This window comes from Pituophis catenifer, unplaced genomic scaffold (assembly GCF_029215685.1).
Source record: "Pituophis catenifer annectens isolate HBS135680 unplaced genomic scaffold, rPitCat1.0.hap2 SCAF_2, whole genome shotgun sequence".
Taxonomy (NCBI): domain Eukaryota; kingdom Metazoa; phylum Chordata; class Lepidosauria; order Squamata; family Colubridae; genus Pituophis; species Pituophis catenifer.
The window spans coordinates 240,368,570-240,395,541 of NW_027256882.1; the positions used below are offsets into that span (position 1 = coordinate 240,368,570).

General features: G+C 37.3%; 1 protein-coding gene across 1 annotated transcript in view; it reads right to left on the bottom strand.

Moving 5' to 3' along the window:
- Positions 1-26,033, bottom strand: part of GRAMD2B (GRAM domain containing 2B) — a 35,081-nt gene extending 9,048 nt beyond the window's left edge. Inside the window, exons 1-8 of the mRNA XM_070935694.1 lie at positions 25,644-26,033; positions 10,755-10,877; positions 7,855-7,942; positions 5,166-5,232; positions 3,968-4,071; positions 2,079-2,174; positions 1,505-1,576; positions 981-1,061 (exon numbers count right to left, since the gene is read on the bottom strand). Coding sequence (XP_070791795.1) covers positions 981-1,061; positions 1,505-1,576; positions 2,079-2,174; positions 3,968-4,071; positions 5,166-5,232; positions 7,855-7,942; positions 10,755-10,877; positions 25,644-25,732 — 720 coding nt within the window. The 5' untranslated portion in view covers positions 25,733-26,033. The remainder of the gene's footprint in view (positions 1-980; positions 1,062-1,504; positions 1,577-2,078; positions 2,175-3,967; positions 4,072-5,165; positions 5,233-7,854; positions 7,943-10,754; positions 10,878-25,643) is intronic.
- Positions 26,034-26,972: the final 939 nt, after the last annotated feature.

The following is a 26,972-nucleotide window of genomic DNA, read 5'->3' on the forward strand; positions in this document are numbered from 1 at the left end:
CATTTCTTTTACATCTTTGAAATTGATGGAAAGGAATATTAGACCTTGAAGAGCTGTGCAGATGTTACTTAATCTTATTGTTTCTGTGATGAAATGTAATAGGCTGGATTCCCAGGTGGCAGAGGGTGCATTCCAGAGGAATAAGAGACAACTCAGTCCAGATATTTGGTTTGAGAGAAAGTAGGTGAAAGTAGTCTCTCTCAAATAGTTCTCTGAATGTCTGGTAGATGCTGATAGGAGAGTGCTTAGTCTGACAAGATTCTGTCTGTAGGTATGCAAACAATAAAGAACTCAGCGTGGAAGAATTATCAGGTGTCATTTTTTAATTTGGGGGCCTAACTATAAATTTATATGTGTGAATGTATGTATGCATACAGATGATATGGGGTAAAATTCATGCCTCTGGTAAAGTAGACTTTAGTTCTAGTATGTGTTAGAAGGATCTTTGCAGAATTATGTCACGTACATGAATTGTTCCCTTTTCTGTATGAGGAAGTATTGTACATTATAAGTAGAATCACCTTGGTGAGATGGGCGGCATAGAAATCTAATCAATAAAAAAGAAAAATAATTTATGCTTTCATCACTTCATGGCTGAATATTGTAATATGCCAAGGCTCAACACTTGGCTATCTTTGAAACCACCACCTTCTCAGGTTGAATGTGCCCATGCAATAATAGGCGGGAGAGAAATTTTATTATGGGTCCCTTCAAAGAGTTTTGAAGATATGGATATTCAGGAAATGTTTGGGGACAATGAAAATTAACCTACAAATAAGACATCGACTAGATATCTGTTGACATATTTTGATAGCAATTAAATTGCTATTGCTGATCATAAACCACTCAGAGTCATCAGAAACCATAAAAATTCTAGTACATAAATAAAATTAATAAAATATTTTTTTTTATTTTATAAAAAAGCTATTTCTAATGTAGTTCTCCACTATAAATGTTTTTCTCTTCAAAAATAAACTTACCAGAGGTAATGTTGTAGGACGATCAGCTCTGAAACTACTTTCTAGGGGAGAAGGATTAGGACTGTTGCCAACACTCGCATCCTGAAATGTGCAATTTTAAAAATTACACAGTTGGAGTAGGATTAACTAAGTAATACTAGGAATAGTCACAGGTATACAGGTAGAACTTGCTTAACCACTGCCCTGCTTAGCAACTATTCAGGGTTATGGCATGGTACTGAAAAAGTAATCATCTTTCCTATTACCTACTCCTATTGGTATCTTATGACTATGTAACTTTGTTGCTTGCATGTATACTGAGAGTTTATGCAAATTCCTTGTGTGTCCAATCACACTTGGCCAATAAAGAATGTTCTGTTCTGTTCTGTTCTGTTCTGTTCTGTTCTGTTCTGTTCTGTTCTGTTCTGTTCTGTTCTGTTCCGTTCCGTTCCGTTCCACTCCACCCCACCCCACCCTACCCCACCCCACCCCACTGACTTGTCCTCACATGTATGACTTACAAATCTGAAGAAAGTTTTACTTACCTCTAGATGACTGCAAACCAATTTTAGCAGTTTATAAACAGTGTCTCTGGACAGAAAAGAGACGAACATGTACTGTAAAGAAAATCACCAACAAATATCATTTAAAACCAGGGAATGGTAGAGCTTGCCTTTCCTATTATTCTCCTAAAGAATATCACATTAATTAAGGATCTGAGGCATCTATATACCACGTGCAATCCCATGTACTCAGCTGACTTTTAATCATCTGCCTTTCATAATTGAAATTTATGAGAGGCTCTCTGGATTGTTACTTTATGCCAAGACTTTCATCAAGTTAGCACATTTCTGCCTGAGCAAGATCAGCTTCAACATGATATATTAAGAATGCTTTATCTTTATTTATTATGTAATCACATTCAGCGCCACTTCCTATATTTGGAAATGATATTCGGAAAGAGCGCAGAACATAAGAGAATAACTGTAAAAGAAGAATATATGATTTCTAGTTCATATAGCCCTCAATTTTTATTCCCAATTATACTCCCAGAAACGGGTACAGAAATACAAACAACCAGCATAACAAAATTATGAGGTAAATAAAATGTAAACGTACCCTATCCGAGACTGTAGTAATAATTAGAGCATTTGGCACTAACAGGGCAGTTTTAGTCTTCTTTATTAGTGTTACAGATAACACTGGTATAGTAATCTAAAATGAAAGCATAATAATTGTTACAAGATGAAGATGTCAACTTAACCAGCAAAATGATGGTTATGCAGCAGAACCCATGCAAATAAGTGAATAGTGGTTTTTATAATGTAATTTTTGCTGTGCGGATACCTAGATACTTTCAGATAAAGCCAGGCAGCTATCTTTTTAGATTTAAGCTAATTTGAGTGCCAATTTGATGCCTATGTTACATTATGACAAAAATAATAAAACATGTAAAGTAGATGGATGTTATCTTAAAATTATTATGTTTCCATCTGTGATGAATGTAAGAGGCCTGCAAACTACTTTTGATATGCATTGTGTGTTTTGATATTTATCATTTAAAAATATACAAAAAAATGTTTTTAACACACACAGCTCCACTACATTATGTTCTGACCTCTATTTCACCCAAAAATACAGTTACAACAATGCTAATTATTAGGAAATGGAGGCGGATTGATTAAAAATGTCATAAAAAGGAATGGTTGGCAAAATTCTTTATAATTAAGCAGTTTTCTAATACTGCAAAATATTCAGCTAAATCTCATTTTGATTATATCCAGCTGGGAAGCACTCCATGTATTTGTTTTCTTTCTGACAATGTTAGAACCAAATAAATAGTTCCAAAACTTGCTGTGAAGGAAAGGATTTTTAAAAATGCAATTAGCTGAGCACTTCTCTGAGAATAAAATCATACTGGAGAAACCGTGATTTGCTTACAAGTAATGATACAAATTGCATCTTCACATAATGTTAAGGCAGAATCTAACTATAGTTTGTTATAAAGCAAGAAACACACATTATAGTTGGAAGTTCAGGCTGAACATCTTAAATTGCATCCTGTTCCAGGGTTAGTGAAATTCGATTTATGAATGAAGTTTTAAAGCCTGCTGCTTTCTTACGGTTTTGCCTCTACAAAGTAGGAATTTACCATTGAAATTATTGGTCAAATAGCCAATAGAAACAATTTCATGGTAATCCTTTGAATAGCTCATGTGCTATAAAGGTGTCTTATTTTCTACTTGTATAGTGCATATGACAGATAGCAGTGGTCCCCAACCTTTTCAGCTCAGCAGACCAGCGGAGGTAGCGGCTGGGAAAGAGAGGGGATGGTTTTGCACACGTGTGCACACTGCTTTCATTAATGCAGCTTTGTGTGCGCATGTGTGCACGCTTGTCCACCACTTCCACAGGCCTGGTTTCCAATGTGGCCTGGCACCGGGCCTCAGCCTGGGGTTGGAGACCCCTGCCACATAGCATTAGCATTTGCAACTATCATTTGTGTGCATATTAAATAAAAATTAGGCATGCATAATGGACCTTTAGCACACGATTAAGCTATATTTATTTACGAATAAAGGCAAATATATGTGTCCCAGGATAATGATGCGAGTTCGAATATGGGTTGGTCACCGAAACCAGAGATTAACTCTTCCAAGCTTTCGGACTCATGCTAGAACCCATCTTCAGAGAATTTCTCTCTACTGGAATGCATGCTTTGGGCTGTTCTGCAAGTCATGCTTATGTGATGCCTTCTTATTGGCTGAAAGGTGTGTTGATTGCTGGCGATTGGCTGGCGATTGGCTGTCATTTTTTTGTGCTGCTAAGCACTCGGCTCCTAAGTATTTGATAAACTGGTGGTAATTCAGCCCTCCTATTAACTGACAAGGGGCTAGTTTCCCAGGCTTCAATCAATTCCCTGGCTATCTTTGTACCAGCATGGCCAATATTTAGGTTTTATTTATTTAAATATATTATATTTATTATATTTATTTATATTCGTTTACCTTGATATCCTTGCCAAAGACTTTGGAATGGAAGCAAATCCAGTTTTCTGATACATATAGCTTCCCTTGGTACATAATTTCTTTCTGTAAGGCACAGGTAAAATCTACAAAGATCACATGAGTAATGTTATCTAACTGGGAATATGTACAACCTGGTCAGGCAATGTATCTAACACACACTATATACCTAAGACAATTTTCTTAAAACAAATATTGCAAATTCAAAGGTATTTCTGAGAGGGGAAAACCCTCTGCAAAGATTAAAAAGTTTTGAAAAACTTTCTAATATTTTGAATATTCTGAATATTCTGAAAAATATTCTAGTTGTCTCAGAATCTACATTTTGGATATGAATATTGAGTAGAAAGAGCTATTCAATACTAAATACCAGTAGTCTCATTTAGCAACTACAATTGGGACCAGCAATTTGGACGTTAAGCAAAGCTGTCATTGTGAAACCATGACTGTTTATGCTCTTACTATAATTTTCTTTTGCTTTACAGAGCTGTAAAAGTCATAGATGTGAGGATTTGTCACAATTTTTTTTTCATCACTGTTGTAACAGTGTTGCTAAATGAGGCAGTCACTAAATGAGGAGTACCTGTACTGGGATTTTACATGAGAAAGCAACTCACAATTAGAATGTGCTATGAACCAGAACTGTATTGTGTGTGTATATGTGTCAACAAAAGGAAGCCACTATACCGGGCATAAGCAAAACTCTCCATAACCCTAATATCAAAATGCTGCAAACATTACTGGTTGCTGCCTTCTTATTTAGATAAAGTTCTCTTATACTGTGTCCTGTGCATGATCCATCTTTGTTTTCCCTTTTTGCCATCTGGCAGAATTTGTTTAAACAAGCTATTCTTTATTGAGTTGCTTTTCTCTACAGAAGAGCATGTCCCTAAAAATGCTAAGGTAAGTTAATAAACTCAGATCTGTGACCTTAATTATTGTATTAGAAACCTCCTGCAGATTGGCAACTTCTGCCTGAAACTGACCAGACCTTAATCAGTTTCACACTGAAGGCTTTTTGTTTTCAGTTTCCAGATTGGAAAATGAATTTTTATTATTGTTTATTACTGTTGCATTTGTGAATGGTTGCTATCCAAAGCAATTACCAAACAAGGATTACCTGTAGAAAACATGACTGACAAAAATGCAACATAACAGATAAAAATGGTATTCTGCTTACTTTGTCTCAAGGGTTCATCAATTGGGACATCCAGAAACAGCTTGTGAAAATGAGCATTTGCCTTAAACTAAAGCAAAACAAATAAACAAACCAGATTTTGGTTACTGCTATTTTATTTTAACAGTCCTCACCCTTGATTGCCTAGTTTATTATTAAATCCTGGGAATAGTTTTTTCATCAGCAGATGGAAAGGACTGAAACTGTACTATATTGAGTACACATACTTCTCAAAAACAGAATGAAGAAATCCGTAGGAACATGAGACACATAAAAAAAAAAAAAAGTGAAGGGCTTAGGTGTATTTGCAGTTGCCGTCTTGACTTTTTTGACTTTCTGCCTCCACCAATCAGGATCAAAATCTGATACTCTGGAAAGGTCAGTTTGTTCCTGTTCCAGGCTGAAAACAGAGTTTATACACTCAAAAGAAATTCTCCTCTGTATGTACTAGGTAGAATTATTTTGATCACAATTATTTTCCAGGGTTGGCACAGTGTTTATACATAAAACTTAAAACACACAACAAACTGTGCCTAAGGGCATAAGATGTCTTAGTCTTTCTTATCTGCTAAGAGTACAATAAGGCATACTGCTGTAGTTCCTCAAGTGGTTCATTATTCCAACAGGATCAGAATCAATAAAATTATAATTATTTGATGATTCTGGGCTTACCGTATTTTTTTGAGTATAAGACGTACCCCCCCAAAAGAGGGTGAAAATTTGGATGCATCTTATACACCAAATGTAGCCACGCCCCCCCACCTCCCCCCACTCTTTGGCCTCTGCCTCTCAGCAATTTATCTCCTTGCAGCAAACAGCCTATTTCAGCTTCAGCACAGCCTGATTAGCACAAGCAGTTGATTGTCGGTTGGATCGGCCTCCTGACCCTCAGCTGTTTCAAGCTGCAGGGATTGCCATTGCATATTGCGTGTGGGCCTCCACTGTTTGCTGCAAGGAGGCAAATTGCTGTGAGGCAGAGGCAGATTTTTTTTCTCCTTGTTTTCCTCCCCAAAAAAGGTAGGTGTGTCTTATAGTCCGGAGCATTTTATACTCCGAAAAATATGGTAGTTATATGTGGATACAGTCAACATCAGATGAATTTATTTCAATTTTGGTTAGCATATTGGTAAACCAGTCATTGCGTTTTATCAGCCATGGTAAATCGCTTGCCATATTGAGTAAACCTAGTCAATTGAAGCTTATTCAATGAAGATAAATCCAGATATATCAAAATTAGGCATAATTTTGTTTTGTTTTGATAAATCATGAACAGAGCTTTTACTGTATGCATACTGACATTTTAAGAGTAGTGTAGGATTATTTGATATATGTTTGCATTCATTCCTTCAAGAGCTACGTATAGGTTGCTCCAAACCTCAGGCCCCATAGTTTTATGACATAAGCAGCTCTTTACATTGCAGGTAATACTTGGGGAAAGGTAAATGCTGAATACATTTGTGCCCAACCGTCTTCCTTTCTTGAATTCCTATCACCACCCTCTGACTTTTGCAAGCCATAGTTTAACCTAACAAACCACCCTTGCTTAGGATCACTTATTTAAACAAACAAAAAATGATGGAGTATGAGCTGTAATGGCTGGGTGGCTTCACACAATATGCTAATTCAAAAACATATTTTACTTTAACGATGGGACAGCAGCAGATCTCTTGGCCTGTTCTTGGTTGTAAGCACGTACAACCTGCCTATGGTTGTCTCTTAAACAATTCAGCCGTGTTGACCCAACTTATTCAGACTGCATTATAAGCCACTGTTTGTATTGTGCTCAATGTCCATGTCACAGGTAATTTAGACAGCACTTTAATTATGCAAAGCCATGTAGCACTAATGGCTACCAAAGCTCAAATGTTGATACTAATGCAGCTGTTAATAAGAAATAGAGCCCTGTTTCATCCTAACTTTAATAAGGAGTAAGAGTATGAAAACAGCCTCCATCCTTTGTCACCATTCTTCCAATAGCATCAACGCATAGAGCCAAATATATTGGGATATATTATAATTGCCAATATCGGGTGGCATGGAAAATCTGAACAAGATCCATGTTGGTCTCTATTAAACCAGTGCAAATCCTTGAAATAGCTCTTGTGGAATGCATAGGAACAGGATGAAGAGCCCAGTTGTTCTTCTCTTCCCTTATATAGCACAACCTTTTCCCACATCCAGCCTCTCTGCTCAATACCACCCCATCAAAAGCCAAGTGAGCAGCAGCAGCTGCTGCTGTCTTTCTTTCACCATGGGACAGCTGTCTTGATTTAGCATCACACTGTGTACTATTGCCTGGAATCAAGACAAGTTGGAGAATGCGGGACACAAAGGGAGAATGAGAGAAGAGGAAGGAAGGGTGGGTAAATTTGCATTTAAAAACTGGTCCATGTGAACCAGAGCAAGCAGGTTAGACTTAGCACCCCTGCATAAAACTATTGGTTTAATTGTTGAACTTTAGTTTAATATGTGAACCAATTCAGAGGATAAAGTGCATCTAAGGATCAACTCTTACAGATTCCAAATGTGATCCCTTGTTTATAAATCAGAATTACGGGGTAGATGGGAAAAAGTGGTATTTCAACACTGACGTGCTATCCCAGCCTGATGTTCTGTGCAGTACTTTTGTTGTTCTGCCACAACCAGGGTCTTCAACATTTCAGATATTAAACAGATGAGTATTTCTCAGTACCTGGTTTGAGGTATGCTTCTTCTTTTCAGCCTTTGAGTCATTCTTGCCATCTAACATCAAGAAGTTATTATCCACAATTGTCTTCGACCTAAAGGAAATCCCATTATAGTGCTGTTACATTATTCTCATTTTATAAAGATAGGTTTTTCACATTAACAAGTTTAGCCAAGTTGAATGAATTTCTCAGTAAAGCATGCCCTTAAAGATACTTATGAAACAATGTGAATTTCTTGCTTCTGATTGTGAAGAGAATGACTTTCATGGCTTTGCTACTTCAACGCTCTATAGCCTTCTCTGGCTATATAGGATCAGAAGCCTCTTTCAGCTCTTGCAAATACTGGAGAAAAGGAGGTAAACAAGAAGTAGGCTGCAAGGTGATGTAGTCTGCTTTATTGAGGAAAAATGTGTTGCCTTTTACCTCTAATGAAGAAAACTGCAATAGCTCTGTTGGTTAAGTCTTTCATCAAAACTTCTATTCTTAATTTATGACTGTTCATTTAACAGTAATCCAATGTTATGATGGCCTTGGAAAAAGTGACTTATGACCTGTACTTACATGTCCAACGTGTACCACCTTCTCAGTCAAATGGGGGCTTGGCAATCAGCTCATATTTATGACAGGTTGCAGTGTCACATGGTCACAATTTGTAACATTTTTGGGGGGCCAATTTCTCACAAAAAAACCCACCAAAAAAAAGGGGAAGCTGGATTCATGTAACTATCGCATGATTCTCTTAATGACTGTGGAGATTCGCTTAATGGCCACTGTAAAAATTATTATAAAATTGGGTCCAATTCAACTTACAACCATAACAACTTATGATGGAAATTCTGGTCCCAAATGTGGTTGTAATTGAGGACTATCTAAACCTTAAACTGGATGCTTAGTATTAACAGATCTATCTACTTAGTCATGTATCTCGCACATTATAAAGAATCTATATAATAGTATAATGATCCCTATATTAGCATTTCCCTACCTGAACTTCAGTTCCTTGCATTCCCCTCCAGTTTGGCCATTACTGACAATTCTGGGAGCTAAATATCACATTTCTGGAGGTTAAGAAAATTTGAGTGGTCAAATTTGTCACAATAAAGTACTATGCATTATAGACCAATGCAATTCAACTTGTAAATAGAAGTCATGACACAATTTCCTTTTTGAAGAGTTCTGCATCATCTTCTGGCTACTGGAAGAGCCACAAAAAGGTTGTCAAAGGGACTTTGCAGCAGCAGAAGTGAAGCAACTCCATCTCTTTGCTCTCACAAGTGAGGAGATCCCACTGCTTTGAACGGCTCTGCTTTGAATGAATCTTCAACACAGCAAAGCACTTCTTTGAAACTTTGCACAAACCTAATACTGTAAGTATCTTGAGTAGACTGAACATTTTGACACAGCCAAGAATGTGACCGAAGAGTCCACTCTTCTCACGGGCAACATTCTTCTCATTTCATTTGACTAAATCCTTTCCTGACCTCTAATTAATGAAAATACTCCCTTCTTTTCAAGTTTTTACAATGGCAAAAACTTCAATTCTGCCCCAAAGCACAGTTGGGTACTTCTGTCAAACAGAGAAGAAAAAAATACACACCCCTCTCAAAGGGATAACTATAAGGATATACAGAAACATAGGAAAAAGGAAGGAAATATAAACCGCACTGTGATATACAAGCAAACAAAATATAAGACAAATACTTAGTGGAATGAAACAAATAAAACGTTAAAAAGTTATGATATTTATATAATTACTTACCAAGTACATCTAAATTATATTAAAGTAACCAAAATATCTTTACAGTCCCCAAGGCATGTCACAACTTTTGAGCACCCCTAATGTTTGGAAATTGAAAGTTGAAAAATTTGACATGCCCTAAATTGCATAATATGTTCATATATGCAATAAGGAAAAATGTGGTATGGGTAAATGCTTGTTATTGGATTGGACCAGCATGGAATCTTGGATCAGTTTATGAGAGAACAAAGTGAAGAAATCACACATATCTACTGAAATCTAAATTATGAGTATAAGGGTGGCTATAGATGCCCCTCTTGGCTCTCAACAAGCTCCATATCTCATCTGAATTAAATTTTATGATTGTTTTAAGTTTGAAAAATGCTGCATCATCTTGATGTCCAAAAATGGTCTTGAGATCCATTGTGTACCCAGCGGCATTCTTAGAAAATAAAAAAGGACAGGGAGCTATTGGAGCTCCATTCAGCCATTTTGTGAGCGAGCCTATGTCAAGTTCTCAAAATGTGCTAGTTAGCCTCCAAAACTTGGGAATGGCTCTCTTAATGTAATTTTTCTGAAGAATTATTATTTGGAAAACCGGCAAAATCCCAACATTTGTTTCTAGTTTCAAATGGCATTATTTCATTTTCCAACAGTCATGTTAGTTTTGCTGCTCTAAGAAAGAGAAGAGGAATTCGTGCGCTTATATACAGGACTATTCACAATTCCAAATATATGCCATCCGAAGAATTAAAACCAGATGTTCTAGAAATAAGAAGAGCAAGAACCTGTAAACTATTAGGAGAAATGTGTAATTGCATCCAGATTAATTTACTTCCAGCCCTTCTATACTTTCAAATGCAGTGCTTGGCATCTGCAAATTAGTCAGGCACACACAGAGATGTGATGGTTGGATTTGCACAGATGTCCTTGCTCTCTCCCTATTGGGCTGGGAACTGGGAGAGACTAATATAAAAGGGAAAGCCAGATCTTACAGAAGAGGTTCAAAGTTTATCCTGATCAGAGATACTGTAGAAACTTAACTCAATGAATTCAAAGATCTCCAACATTCACAAAATACGTTGTCATTTTTCTTTAGTAGAGATTTAACCATTTATCTAATCTAAAAGTTTATCTAGTTGGTTCTAGATGAATCTAGTTCATTACCGTGCAAGTGCAACTTTTTTCTGGTCTTCAAAACAATCGGCCTCATTAAATGATATTTGTGGCACCCCAAAGCCTGGTTTTCCTGATTTCTTCTTTTCTTCTGTTCCATTTTCATTTTCTGAACTGTAAGAAAGTAATATAATTTGTTAGGGCTAAAAGATACAAAGCAATAGTTCAAAGCTTCAATTACAGTTGCCAATTCCAACCACATACCTGTATAGCTTATGTTTTGAACGGTGACATTTGAAGAACTAAATTTTTTTTAGATACTTCAATTCATTATGTTAGAGTGAAGAACCAGAAGATCTGACTTTCCTTACATGTATCTAAAAGATCCAAAATGGAGCTAGCGTCTTCCCCCCCCCCAAACTCTTGAGATAGGACCAAATTAACCATCATGAAGTGAAGTGGAAGCAAAGAGCAAATGCAGAAAATACCACTGTAAAGCAACATGGAGTCAGTTGTACTTGCATGCTTACTATATTTATTATCAAGCCAATTTTTTTTCTAGTTTCATTGGTGCCATTCATATTTTTTTTCTTTCATTATTCAAAAAGGGAAATCAAATTATATTCCTAGCTGCTTAGTTCTCATGGTTAAGTCATGGCTTCAACATCCTGGATTATTAGTGAAATGGTCTTAACATACTTCCCATGCATGCTAAAGACCCTGACCCTTTGACTTTTTGGAGTCATTATTTGAGCTATATTAACAACATACCTAAGAAAATCAAAGAAAATAATCTCAGTAAATACACTGCTCATTCAACTAGCTTGTATTGTGAATCTGGCTCCCAGTTTTAGAAAGCACATGGTGATGGGTAGGTTTTCTAAGATGCGTACAAGGATTGATGATCTCCCAGCTGCAAAAATTATGATGCAAAGAAATCCATTTCTGCCAGGTGGTGCATAGGAGAACAAGGTGTACACAATGAAGTAGAAATGAAATGGTTTTTTTTTTTTCAATAAATGTTGAAATGTGACAAAATGGACTTTTTTCACTACTAAATTAAAACTACCTCAAACCAAACTTGTCATCTGGGTGCTTCCAATAGTGTAGATATGTATAACATATCAGTTATGCAGGGGGAAACAAAAAACAATATACAATATACCCTATTCTGAAACTACTCTCTATATCTATCGGTGCTGGAATAGGACTAAAATAACCTAGATTCAAAACCTCACTCAGATAGCTCACTGACTTTGGGTCAGTCTTTGGATTGATGTAGCTCTCATGATTATTGTTCTTAAGGAAAAAAATAGGAAAAACAACCTTAGATTGCATGGACTTATTTAGGAGACAAATATATATTTAAAGGCAACCCCAGTTAGGAGAGAAGAGACAAACACTATATTGACTTATCAGACAACAAACAGAAGATAAATGCAATGCACAGAGGCAAACAAAGCAAGAACTATAAGAGAGAATTTTGAAATAAAATGATTTTGTTGTGCTTGTACTATATTTCTCATTCACAATCTGAGATGAGATGGTTGCCTAATGATCCTATATACTGAGTATATATATCCTATATACTCTGACAATTTGCGGGGAAAGAGAATAGAGATCAAGGATGATAGGGAATCAAGACTGTCAGTTTTTTAAATGAACATTCAAGTGTGAAAGACACTTGAATCCATTCACATGGAAGTTAGCCTTCACTGATTTGAAATAAGCACATTTACGGTGGCCTCTTTCATGGCCGCTGTAAGATGAAGTTTAAATCGTTGTTTAAAATAAGTTTTGCTTGCTTGTACATCTCTGCTGTTCCCAGGGCTTTCACCAGTTAATTGGAATTAATTTCCCTTTAACAGAAATAGCTGAAAATGGAGAATTCTTTCTTCTTATATTCCACACCATAAAAATGTCAAAATAATGCAACATGCCACTTGGATTTTTGACAGTCTGTTTACCTGTTGTTTCTTATATCGCCTGGAAATAAAGCTCAACAGTTTGGAATAAGATGTCTCATCGAAAAAAGTTTCTCCTTCCATGATTTTTCTTTCGGATCCCCTGAGATAGTAAGTCTTTAATACTGACACAGATAAACTGTCTTTTAGCCAAGGGATTCATAATCTAAGTTATGCATGACAGGGGAAAGGGAGGAAAATAGCTAATTATGAAATCTGCCTATTACTACTGCTATCTAAGAATATTATCATCATTGTTTCTGTTAAAATATTTTCTAGGTAGAAAGATTAGTTAATTTTGAATGATTTGACTTGTTTGGAAGAACTGGTCATATAAATGATAACAAAATCTTCAAGCATGGATATCTGCAGAGAGAAAATGACCTGATGGCTCCTGATGCTACAGAAATAAATTACACAATCTTTATTACTTGCATGATGATATTAGAATATGTATGATATAATTGTGGATCCATACCTCACTCTGCTAGTACAGAGCTGCTGCCCTAGCAATATTTTGATTTTTATCAGTTTGCAATAGCATAGGGAGAATTCAAAATCCCAAATCAGGGCTACAGTATATGCAAAATATATTTAAATTGGAATATAAAGATAGGTTGCCTTTGGGAACATATTGAGCTGATTAGTTGATTTCAGAAATGATTAATTTACATAAAATCTGGCTGCAGGGGTACTCCAAACTTTCTGTATTTTAGCAGTTTAAATTTCATAATTGGCAATTTTAGATCATTGGGAAATAAGTCCTTCCACACCTACTGAAAAATCTTTCTATGTGACTTCTTCCAGAATGCAGAATCTGGCATGTATGTATTATAATTGCATAATTACTGTATGTATTGTGGGAAACTCCCCCTGAGAATAAAATATTTTGGGGAATATTAAAAGAGGTAGAATATTATATTTTCCCAAAGGAGAAATGGAGAAAGATGTTCTTAGAGGCAGAAAGCTGCCCTCAGTCTTTCTAAATAGCCTACAGCAGATGCCAATTAAGAAATCCTGGGCCATGTCAGAATTATTAGAGGCGATCCAAAAACAAAAAAATAATAAGACACCAGGCCCTGATGGTCTATCAATAGAATTATATAAAGAAATGCAAGATAGCCTAGGACAAGTCTTACTTGAAGTATATAACACAGAGTTAGAAGAGGCGAAAATATCATCATCGTGGGTGGAGGCAAACATTGCACTGATACCAAAGGAGAACTCTGATAGGATGCTAATTAAAAACTATAGATCAATAATAGCTGGTCGTCTAAAAAAGTTTTTAAATGAGTTTATTCACATTGACCAGAATGGTTTCTTACCAGACAAATGAAAAATAATATAATAATAATACTAAATGTTTTAAAATATTATGAGATACATAGTGGCACACAGGTAGCGCTGCTATTTTTAGATGCTTAAAAAGCATTCGATAACGTCAACTGGGAATTTATGGCACAACAATTAAAGTATATGGAATTTGGCAACAAATTTTTAAATATGTTTTCGGCGATATATTCTAAGCAAGAAGCCAAAGTAATAGTGTAATAGCCTATTCACAATAGTAATAGCCTATTCAAACAAAATACTTTCACCTCCAGTGACGGGATTAAAATTTACAACCTTCTCCACCCAAATTCTAAGAACAGGACTTGACTTTTAAGACATAATAGGATTAACCCACCACCTTTAGAATAGCAAAAGACACAGAGCACAACCCCCAGCAACATTTCAGAAACTGTATAAAAATCCTTGCACTCATCAAGATAATTTGTCAGCTGTCCCAGACCTGCACGCTGTGGTTCTGTTCATCAATAAATGGACCTTCTTTCCTAAGCAGCAGTGTGCACACATTTGCGAACCGGTAGGGAAGGTAAGTGAATTTCACCCCTGGGTTAAACCACAATTTTACTCAAGCATCCTCAAAACAAGATGACATGAACAGAAAGATGTTTTCTTGGTTGAGTAAATTATGCTCAATTTATTGCTTAACAGGTGAAAACCATACTGCTCAATTTGACACATATCTATTCAGAATTAAGCGCCCTTAAGTATGTACAGACCGGATGCAATCATACTGATACTTACCTGGAAAAAAAATCCTATCAGTGAGATTTACTGTTGAATAAATATGTTTAGGTTTGTAGTGCCTGTTGTACGTCGTATTAATCCTAAAGCATGACATTTACTTTGTTTTTGGATTCAGACTTCTCCTACTAAAGACCCCTGAAAATACACATTCAAATGTTTAATAATTATGCCTCCACACCCAATTTGTACACTTTACTATCGGGAAGACTGCCTATTAATTTCCCCTGTACTCATATAGTACAAATACATTATGTTTATTTTGGCCAGCAGAAATAATAGCTTAAGACTTAAGTAATCCTCTCCTTTGCTTCTTCTTTGTTCTAAACTACAGTATACAAAAGAATGTTTTAAAGATGAAAAATACATACCTGAGCTTCAAAATATATATTCATAAGAATATCTGTTTGCCTATAATCATCCTATTGCAGGAGAAAAACTGACAGAAATGCAGGCTAGACCCTTACATGTAAATATGAAGATATAGTGTAAAATAAGCTGAAACCTGAACAATTTTCTGTTAAATACATGAACATAGAATCCAGTTAAATAGAACATTTCCCTCTATTTTATAGCTTCTTCTATTATGGACAGAAATACCATAGGTTTTTTTGTTAGGCTATCCCAGGGGTGAAATGCTCCTGGTTCGGACTGGTTTGGCCGAACTGGTAGTGATGGCAGCTGGTAGTTCAGAGAACCAGTAGCGATAGTGGCGCAAGGCTCCACCCACCCGCCCAGTCGTTGTTAAAACCAGGAAGTAACCTGTTTTTTACCCTCTGCGCATGCGCAGAGGGTCCACGCGGAGCATGCACTTCTGAACCAGTTGGGAAGGTAAGTAGATTTCACCCCTGGGCTATCCTTATTACTTTTGTACGCTGAAATCTTACCTGATACAAAATATGGACAGGCCTTTATTATAGGCCTGTCAAACTGGCGGCCTGCAGGCCAGATACATCACAAGCAGGCCACACCCACCCCGGTTCCACAAAGGCAAAAAACATAATGATACGTCATGATCCTGCCTGTGACACGATTGAGTTTGATACATGTGCCTTAGTATCTAGGTATCTAATAATCTGGTCAATCTTGGTTTAGCTGAAATATAATGAAGATTGTTGTTGTGGCTGCGTCTTGTCACAATCTTGCTTTAGTAATCTGGGAAACGTCAACTAAGTTTACTATTTCACCTTGAACTATTAAATTACAGATACCAGGCTTAGAACAAACTAGGACTTTAACTTTTTAAACCCACTTATTTTACGCTATCAAGGACAACTGAGATAAGGAGGTTGAGTACAAATTTGACAATTGTGATCTCTGTTTTGTATATTTGCCCTGAACAGTCTTTACTAGGCCCTGTATTCCTACATAGCACCTTTAGTGAACTTTAGACTAGTTATTAAATGATAATGATTAATTTTTATCATTTCATCTGTTGAAGGACAAATGTTGTAGGCCTTGGCTGTCCACTGATAATATTTACACTACTTATATTTATTAAGAGCGCAGTTTGGGCCAGAGGTACTTCCAGTTCCAGAAGCACTTGATTTTTTAGAAGTGGTTATCAAATTTCATGAGACTAAAAATCTAACAGTATTTATAAATGCTTGTAGTCCATAAATCAACTCAGTATGCAAACTTTAAAAATTGACTGGAATAAGGAATTCATTTTATCTAAAAACAGGAGATTGTTTTAATGCCTCTAGATCTTTCATCAGACTAAAATACTCCATTTATTTGTTAGAAAAAGAATGAGTACCACACCATGGTTCTGGATATGCAATGAAAATAATGTCTCCTGCAAACATTATGTTTTTTCTGATGACCTAAAATAATTTTTGGGAAAGTCATTACATTAATCTGACGTTGACACAGACTTTAATATTCTCAGATGTCATGTTCTTTTGAATTATATATGTGCTGGGTAAAACATGGATTTACCATATATTCCTAAAAGAGTTGTTCTTCAACATTAGAAAGATAATATGTGGCCTTAATCACTCAATAGACTGAACGCTAATGTTACTTGTGACCTATGAATGAGTTGCTTTCAGAAGCAGACTCTGTATGGTTAATTATAATGAAATATGGTCATCTTTTTGTGTAAGAACAAGAAGCAATAGATGGAAACTAATCAAGGAGAGAAGCAATCTAGAACTAAGGAGATATTTTCTCCTTAATGAACAGAAGTTACATTCTGCATATAGAATGATTTAGCATGATTGGATAATTTAATAATAAACTAAAATTATTATTTATTTTAACCTAGATACAATGTGACTGGTAATGATTTCAAAGTCAAACCAAGCTTCATATTTATAAATTAGGTTTCTTACATTAGGTCTACCAGATACAAAAATTGGGATGAAGCAAAGAGACACAGAAAACTTATCTCCTGGATTGCCATTTAGGGATCATTGCAATTTTTGCACCCCTGATCTGGACAATTATTGTTGTTACGGTAGTTTTTATTTAACCAAATACCGGTAGAAAAAACAAACAAATGGAATATGTCTATCAATGTGAATCAGAATAGAGCTGAAAGGGACCTTGGATCTCTTCTAGTCCAACCCCCTGCTCAAACAGGAGACCCTACACCTTTTCAGACCAGTAGCTGTCCAGTTTTTTCTTAAAAACCTTCAGTGATGAAGCATCTACATCTTCTGAAGACAAGCTTTTCCGCTGGGTTAATTGTCCTCAGGAAGTTTCTCCTTAATTCCAGGTTGCTTCTCTTCTTGATCAGTTTCCACCCATTGTTTCTTGTCCTGCCTTCTGGTGCTTTGGAAAATAAGCTGACCCCCTCTTCTTTGTGGCAGCTCTCAAATACTTGAATACAGCTATCATGTCACTCCTAATCCTTCTTTTCTCTAATTTAATTTAATAATTAATTTAATAGTTAAATCTTTAATCATGTCATATATACAGGCATCTCATATATTTAGATACATATAGGCAGAATAACAGAGTTGGAAGGGATCTTGAAGGTCTTCTAATACAACCCCCTGCTTAGGTAGGAAATTCTATACTAGGGCTGTCAAACTCGTGGCCCGCAGGCCAGATGTGTCATGTGCTGGTCACACCCATGCCCAGTTTAACAAAGGGGGAAAAAGTCCTGATATGTCACGTGGCGCTGCCACGACGACGCAAGTTTGACAGTCCTGCCCTATACCATTTCACACAAATGATTGTCTAGTCTCTTCTTTAAAACTTCCAGTGTTGGAACATTCACAACTCCTGGAGGCAAGTCATACCACTGATTAATTGTTCGAATTGTCAGGAAATCTATAACCTTAGAGAGACAAGATAAAATATAAATACATTTATAACTGCTATAAAGATCGGAAGCCCTTTCTTTATGTGTTTATTATTTTATTATTTCTTTCCTCATCTTTTTCTTTATCATTTTTGGTTTTTTTTTCTTTTTTTTTTTAAAAGTATTGTTTTGTTTTGGCTTTGTAAACCCTAATAAAAATTAATTTAATAAAAGGAGATGTTAGGAATAACTCAATGGCACATAATCAACCAGTCAATAAGGAGCATGTATGCTGAAGTGAAATCCCAGTTATGCTAAAACAGTGGTTCTCAACCTGTGGTCCATGGACCTCTGGGGGGCCAGAAATGTTATGATTTAAATCTTGAGTTAAGTCTTGGAGGGCTGTGGCCACAAAATATATTTAAACGGGGTCCGTGGTAAAGAAAAGATTGAGATCCACTGTCCTACAATATTCCCACTTTCCTTTCATTATCCCTGAATACATCTATGGAGATATTGGCTAAGTGAAAGCATTGTGTATTATTTATTAACCTGTCTGTAACTGCTCTTCAAAGAAAGAACTTTGGCCTTCCCTTATTCAGCAATGAAACAGCTTCACAGATTCTGAGGTAATGTTAACACTTTTGAGAGATGAGAATCTTTCTTTTCTTTTTTTTTTTTTTTGTGAAGCAAATGGAATAATCTGCTGTAGCAAAAAAGAAAGTGCAAGATGCAGCAGGATTGCTGTTGACCTCAGAGAACGTGTGTATGATACATTTTCCGATGTTGAAATCCAGCTATATTGGCTTTATATATTTGTATGCTTGTACTGCAAGGGTCTTCACTTAAACAAAATATATTTTTCATTTATCTAGATAAACATTAATAATGTTCTCAGATTTGATTTATGGGTCCTTGGGGACCAAAAGCCCCAATTGTACCTATTAGGATATAGGTAGAAACAATAATACATGGAATCCCCACTTTTAAAGTTGATGTTAAAGAGTAACATTCTTCTAATGAGCGACAATTAAATTAAGAGCTTTAGAGTATTTACTCTTAATTAAATTAAGAGCTTTAGAGTATTTACTTTAGAGTATTTACTTGTATACCTTACCTCTGAGGCCTGACCATTGATCTATTCCAATAAGTTGTTATTCTAGCAAGATAGCAAACAGAAGTGAAAGGAAGCAAGGTTTTTACATAAGAAAAAGTTAAAATATTTCCTTCAGCTGAGTTTCTTTTCTGGTAATTATGTAAAATTCTTGGCAATAATATAACATTGCCTTATTTTGTGCCCCCCTCTCTTAATTAAGTCCAAAAACTTATTGAAAAAGTCTTACTATTCCAATTTATTTGGAACCTTAATCTGTTTATAACTTTCTAAGATCCAAATCTTATTTTGTGTTTTGCTATTTATTTTCGATTTATATCAGAAGAGCCTCAGTGGCGCAGTGGTTAGAGTGCCTTGATAGTACAGTGGTCTACGCACCCTGTTATTAAGACCAGCTGCCTGCAATTTCTGCTGGTTCGAACCTCTCCAAGGCTCAAGGTTGACTCAGCCTTCCATCCTTTCTAAGGTAGGTGAAATGAGGACCCAGTTTGTGGGGGCAATAAGCTGACTTTGTATAAAATATACAAAAGTATGAAGGCTATTGCTTAACGCATTGTAAGCTGCCCTGAGTCTCTGGAGAAGGGCAGCATATAAATCAAATAAAAATAAAAATAAATAAAAATAAAATAAAAATAGAGTGCAGTACTGCAGGCTACATCTGCTGACTGCTGGCTGCCTGCAATTTGGAAGTTCAAATCTCACCAGGCTCAAGATTGACTCAGCCTTCCATCCTTCCAAGGTGGGTAAAATGAGAACCCAGATTGTTGGGGGCAATATGCTGACTCTGTAAACCGCTTAGAGAGGGCTGTAAAGCACTGTAAAGCGGTATATAAGTCTAAGTGCAATTAAAATATTTTTAAGGTTTCATTTATTCAGCATTTTCAAACTTGTCATTCCAAAGGACTTTAATAGCTTAGAAGTAAAGTTTTATGAACTTAAAAAAGAGCTGAGGTGGCGCAATGGTTAGAGTGCAGTACTGCAGGCTAGTTCAGCTGACTGCTAGCTGCAATTTGGCAGTTCAAATCTCACCGGCTCAAGGTTGACTCAGCCTTCCATCCTTCTGAGATAGGTAAAATGAGGACCCAGATTGTTGGGGGCAATATGCTGACTCTGTAAACCGCTTAGAGAGGGCTGTAAAAGCACTATGAAGTCTAAGTGCGATTGCTATTGCTAACTTAGTGCTTTTGAAAGTCTCTATTGCAGTTGTGAGCAAGATGATCCTATCATTTTCCAGTGGTCAAACTGAAACTGCTGTCCTGCATTCTTGTCACGAGGAACAGCTGTCCAGAATATATGTGGGTCTTGAGGAACAGCTGTCCAGAATATATGTGGGTCTTCTCTTCGTTTAAAGATGTTCCAAGAAATTGGTCTACTTCTTGGTTCCTTGATCTTTATTGCGGTCATTGGCTCTGCTTTTGTAGAGCTGTCTTCAGATCACTATATCTTCCCCAGAAGATTATCATTTTAAGACATCTCCGCTATGAAAAATGATCACAGAGGTGACTTGCTATGTTGACTTTTCAAATGGACTTTCTCCATTGTAGTTTGACACATTGATTTATTTATTTAGAACACTTATATGGCCACTTGAGCCAGTTTGGTGTAGTGGTTAAGGCATCTGGCTAGAAACTGGGAGTCTGAGTCCTAATCCCACCAAAGGCACAAAGCCAGCTGGGTTATCTTAGGTCAGTCAATTTCTCTCAGCTTTAGGAAGCAGGCAATGGCAAACCACTTCTGAAAAACCTTGCCAAGAAAACTGCAGGGCCTTGTCCAGGCAGTCTCTGAGGATCAGATATGATTAAATGAAAGGGGGAAAAAGCCATTTAAATGTTTAGTGTAAATAAGTTTTTAAAAACTATTACAAAGTATTTAAGGGAAGTAACAAAATGACCTTAGATTTTCTGGAATAACTTTGACTCATTTACCAGTAGTGAACTGAAGACACTACTCTTTCCCCATACATTTTTGTCCTACACAAGGATTTCCACAATATCAACTTAGTTCTGCTTTTTTAAAGGCAAATGGACATACCTGAAAACATAATGTTCTGCACTGCACCCGCCACTTCTAATTTGAACTTAATTTTAATTTAGTTTGTGAAAATACCTATGAAGGAAGCCATCATTTGAACATTTAACCAAAATAATACTTAAAAATGGACCATCAACCTCACATAGGACAAAGATACCATGTTACTAATCTTTTGCTGCAACTGAGAATTGGCTTTATACTGCAGAAACATTTTGGGGATTGCAATATTGAATCTGGCAGTTACAGGTTCTTACAAGGAAACAAATCAGTCCAACTGAATTTTATATAGTTTTTTCTTAGGTAAGTATAACATGCAGCCTCAGTATATAGGATTATATTGTTCATTTATTCATTCATTTTACCCATGTCCCACCACAATTTATTGACTCTTAACTGTTACGATTACAGTAGAAATGGCCTGTTGATGTTTTCTTTAAACAGTGTAGTTTCATCCTGAGTTATGTATCAAATGTGTTTCAAAGGACAGGTCTGAACCGAATTTCAGTAGAAACCTGTTGATCAAAATATATACTACTCTAAAAAAGAGCTTCAAAGTGTGCAGGTGTATGCATTTTTCCAAGGTGATATGAAAGCTTAACTGTCTGTTTAGTTCTTCATGCAACCTGTCAGGAAAAATATAAGAGGAAAAACGAAAGGGAGAAAGCACCTGCCACTTCAGATGACATCTGAAATTAAACTGGCAATCTTCAGAACAAAAAAGTATGATTTGCTCTGGAGTACAAAATGTTGCTTTGCTTACTTGAGATAGTAATTTCAACTGGACTAGGTGCAAAACTAGCAATCGAACATGATTGATTAAAATTTTCACAGCAGTGGAGCAAATAATTTAATTTAAAACAACAGGGCAACTAAATGCACAAGAACTGGTGCAGTCTTTTGATGTCCTCATAGATAATTTGACCTTCCTGTTATAGGATTTTACCCAACAAATTAATGCAAACTGACTCCATTAGGCATTCCTCCTCTTTCTCAAACAAGTGATGGCTTTCTGCATAATGAATTTTATCTTAACAAGGCTAAGACGAAATTGGAGAAGTCCACTATGAAAATCCTGACTTGCTGTTGCTGAACACAACAACATCACTACTGTTATCTGTGTGGGTTATTAAAAAAGAATAAAGTAAGAGAGAAAACTGGTAAAATGCCGGATAGAAACTGGTATTTGTGACCCTTTCCCCTTTTAAATTTCTTAAGTCAAAATAAAGAAGCCTTTGACTTCAAAAAGGATATTCAAATGGATAGATCAGCTTTCCTACCATAGGCATACATTCTTAAACACATGGATATCAAAATGATGAAATGTGTGTTTCCTCCTTTTGTACTTGCGTGCCACATCGCAACTATCTAAGAGAAGTTTGTTGCAACATCATATTAAGTATTTCATTTCCTGCCTCTTTAGCAGATGCCTATACCAGCTAATTTTTCTTGATAGCCCTTCTTCATTTTTAGAAAATAATTGACTTGCCCCTACCTCACTTTGGCCAATTTGTCTGTCTGGAAAGCCATTTACTAGACAGTAACAAATAGTATTTTAAAAAAATTACAAACAATTGATAAAGCCACACGACCCCCAAAGTAACTCTGCCCAATGTACAAGGTTTAAAAGCAACAACAATGTAATAATAAAGTCCTTTTTACTGGTCTGCCTTTTTATTTATTGCTTTGCCAGTGAAGTTGAAATGCATTACCACGTCAGTTACTGAAGTATAAAGGAGATAGAGCACTGCTTTTGAAATCTACCTATTGCAATTCATTGGGATTTAGCCTATGTCCTCCCACAAATGGAAATCCATGGTTTCAATTTGGGAATTTGAACTAGATGTTGATGATGTCTATGAGAACTAACAAGTTCTACTTACATAAACTTACTAAATGTAACTAGAGCTTGGTCATGCCAACTATAAAGATATTTATTACTTGACAGTGAGAAGAATTAATCAGTGGATTCACTTGCTTTCAGAAGTTGTGGGTGCTCCTGCAGATTTTAAAGAAGAGATTGGACAGCCATTTGTCCAGAATAGTATAGGGTCTCCTGCTTCAGCAGGAGGTTGGACTAGAAGACCTCCAAGTTCTCTTTCAACTCTGTTATTTATTCTGTCTATGCAAGACCAATGCAAAGAAATAACAGTGGAACACAATGCTGTATACCAAAATGAAAAATGCGAATCCCATCAAAAAAACAAAACAAAAAAACCCACCAAACACCTTCTTCCAGTCTCCTTCTCAAGCACAACAAAATCCAAATGTTTTTCTCAAAGCAGATCTTTTACTCTTGGCCTACCACAGGTTTCTTTTATGTCTTTCTAAAGCTGTGTGTCAGCTACAAGTCTGAGCCATGGAACTGTCCTAGAATGGAAGTGTACAGGCCCTCTAGGTTTTCCTTCACAAGAAAAACAGTAGGTACTGGTTTCTGTGAACAGGCATAAAGCTAGCCTACTTAAAACCAGAGCCCCAAACCAGATATTATTTTCATCATTGGCACCATGCCAAGAAAGGTGAAGTTATCAGATGCTTCCATGCTTTGAATGCTTTTTCTTTCATGGCTGAAAAGAGCTCAAAGAAGCTGATAAGAGGAGGAAGCTAACAAATTGAAAACACATTTTCCAGATGCATTCCTAAATCTTGTCATCCTTCAAATTAAGCCACCTTTCTGTCCTGCATAATTAAATAGAAATATAATCTCATATGAATCCTACAGATAACACAGTTGGCACATTAATTCTTGTGAATTAGAAAACTGTAATAATATCTGGCAGATTCATATAGGACTCTCTTTTCCTACCAGATGATATGAAATCTCAGGAGTGTGTAGAAGAAGTATTGTGAGCTAGCCAGTTTTATCAATCCAATGATAATATTGGGACTAAATCTATTAGAATAAATCAGTTTGGTTTGGGGCTTAAAGCACCTGGCTAGAATCCTGGAGACTGTGCATTCTAGTCCTACCTTAAGGACAAGGCAAGCTGGGTGGCCTTGGGCCAACCACTCTCTCTCACCCCTAAAAAGAAGGCAATGGCAAACCACTTCTGAAATCCTGTAAAACAACAACAAAAATCCTGCAGGCAGTGACCCAAAATCAACATTTACTAAACAAAACCCTCCATCAGAAGACCTGGACAGACTTGCCAACTATAACTTTATCATGCACTGCCATGGAGTCTGAAAAAAAACCTCTATAATGTGATAAACCCTATTAGACTTTTTTTGTGTCTGACTAGGTGGCTCAGTGCCTGACTAGGTGGCTCAGTGGCTAAGATGCTGACCTTGTCGATCAGAAAGGTCAGCGGTTCAAATTCCTACTGCAGGTCTCCTGCGTGAGCAGGGGGTAGGACTAGATGACTTCCAAGGTCCCTTCCAACTCTGTTACTGTTAAGACTCTAGAGTTGAATCCAAGCTTCCGCTCTACAAAGTGAGCAACAAAGCTGACCGTATAATTGGCTCATCATCATTACCTGTTAAGACCTGCCTGGCTCATCCTCACCACAGTTAAGATCTGCCCATAGAAAAGAGACATCCAAAATCAAGTGTATACTTCTCTCACCACCTGAGACTCAATACTTCTGATGCATTCAATGCAATCAAGAAACATCAAGGGAAAAGTTTCTGATTTACCCCTAACACTAGAAGCCAAGTCACACTGAACCCCAGTCAAAGCTTAATTCATCTTCCCAACAACCAAACCGGGGAAATCTGTAGCATTTTATTATGTTTAACGTAAACCATCAAACTATTGTGACCACCCCACCAGTGGTGGGATTCAAAATTTTTTACTGCCGGTTTTGTGGGCGTGGCTTGGTGGGCGTGACAGGGGAAGGATACTACAAAATCCCCATTTCCTCCCTATCAACTGGGACTCGGGAGGCAGAGAATAGATGGGGGTGGGCCAGTCAGAGGTGGTATTTACCGGTTCTCCAAACTACTCAAAATTTCCTCTACTGGTTCTCCAGAACTGGTCAGAACCTGCTGAAACCCATCTCTGGCCCCCACCCAACATAGACAGGCAAGACAGACAGAATATAAACTGACAGCAAACAGCACTCTTTTTACTAGCACTGATGATGTTACCTAGTTAGGGTAATGAAACGTCGGCAAGAAAACAAGCAAGCTCAGAGAGCACCGAGGACCTCTTATTGTGACTTTTTCCGATATTGTAACAGACGGAGAGTAAACACACCGCCCCTCGCTTGTAGCCATTTGAACCCCCACTCCCGAACCCGAGCAATGTTTGATGCGCCAAGAACTGATCCCTTACCCAAGACTCTTAAATTACTCCAGATCCAACAAAATCTCCTCAGTCGCTCTTGACAGGCGGGGCTTTCTTTTTAAAGTTTTAGGCAAAGAAGAAGGAACCTAAGGTTGGAGGAAAACTTCCCACCGTCTTCTGGCATAAAGCAGCGACTTTGTTGCTGGATCACAGGAGCCCCTAAAACTATTCCTTGCAATACACGTCTAGGCAGCTTACTTACTGGATTAAAGCCGCTTTTTCCTTTTTACTGGCCACTCTGACAGGCTTTAGTTCGTCCCCGTCAGGCTGAAGATCAGTCATGAGCACCATCGGGAAGCAAAAGTTCGCCTCTGATCTGTCGTCTCCTCTGGCTCTATTCCCTCCCTTCTCCCTGTTGATAATATTCAAATAGGACTCCCTCCGAGCATTTCCAGCGTTTCCTCCTTCCTATCACATTACACTACTCCGCAAGCTCAAAGCACAAAATGAGACCGAGCGCGGGTTTATTTTTCCCCCCTTTCTTTTTCTCCCTTAGTCCCTTAACTATCCTGAGCGAGCTTGAACTGGTATGGTTGCCCGCCCAGCCTTATAGGCTGATGCACAGAGGGAGGAGAGAAGGAAAGTCCGGGAGGGAGGCAGCCTCCTTCTTCTCGACCCACAAACTCTGGAAGGAAAGAGAAAAACCAGTCCCACCAGCTCGTCGGAGATTCAACCGATTACTCAAGCGCGGAAACGACAGCTCTTTTTACAGCTCAGCGGCTTTGAAAAAGTCGGATGAGAGGGTTTAAAAAAAAAAAAAAATCGAGAGAAGATGGAGATCACGGTGGGACTGAAGGGGCTGAAGCAATGAAATCTGTATTAAAAGTTTGCCCAGTCGAGTGGAGAAAAAAAAAAAGTTGGAAGGTCATTTGGCCTGATCCTAAACTCTTGATAGGACTCCCTTCAAGGCACCTTAGGTGACTCTAAGGCTTATTACAGAGCTTTAAATGATTCACAGCTGGATGTTTCCTGCTCAGCTATTGTCACTCGGTGGCTTATGAATACAAAAGGACCTCCTGAATGTTTCATGTGGGAATAGCAATGAGAGGAGAAGAGAAAAGGCCCTTTGGTCCCTGGTGCCTGATCTCACCTGAGGACTCACCTTGACCGCTTGGCTTGAAACAGTGGCAGTGAGCTGTATGGAGATTGGCAATGGGGACAGGAAATTGCAGATTGGCAAGTTTTCTGCTGATTTGAAGAATAGGCGGGGAGTGATTCAGTTTCCCAGTGTAGAAGGGCTTGAGGCAGGTAACCTACAGGTTCCAAGCATGGAGAACCAGTGGTGAAATCCAATTTTTTTACTACAGTTCTGTGGGTGGCTTGATGGGCATGGCAGGGGAAGGATATTGCAAAATCCCTATTCCCTCCCCACTCCCTGGGGGAAGGATATTGGAAAATCTCAATTCCCACCCTACTCTGGGACCAGCCAGAGGTGGTATTTGCTGGTTCTCCGAACTACTCAAAACTTCTGCTACTGGTTCTCCAGAACCTGCTGGATTTCACCCCTGTGGAGAACCCACTCAGTACTCCC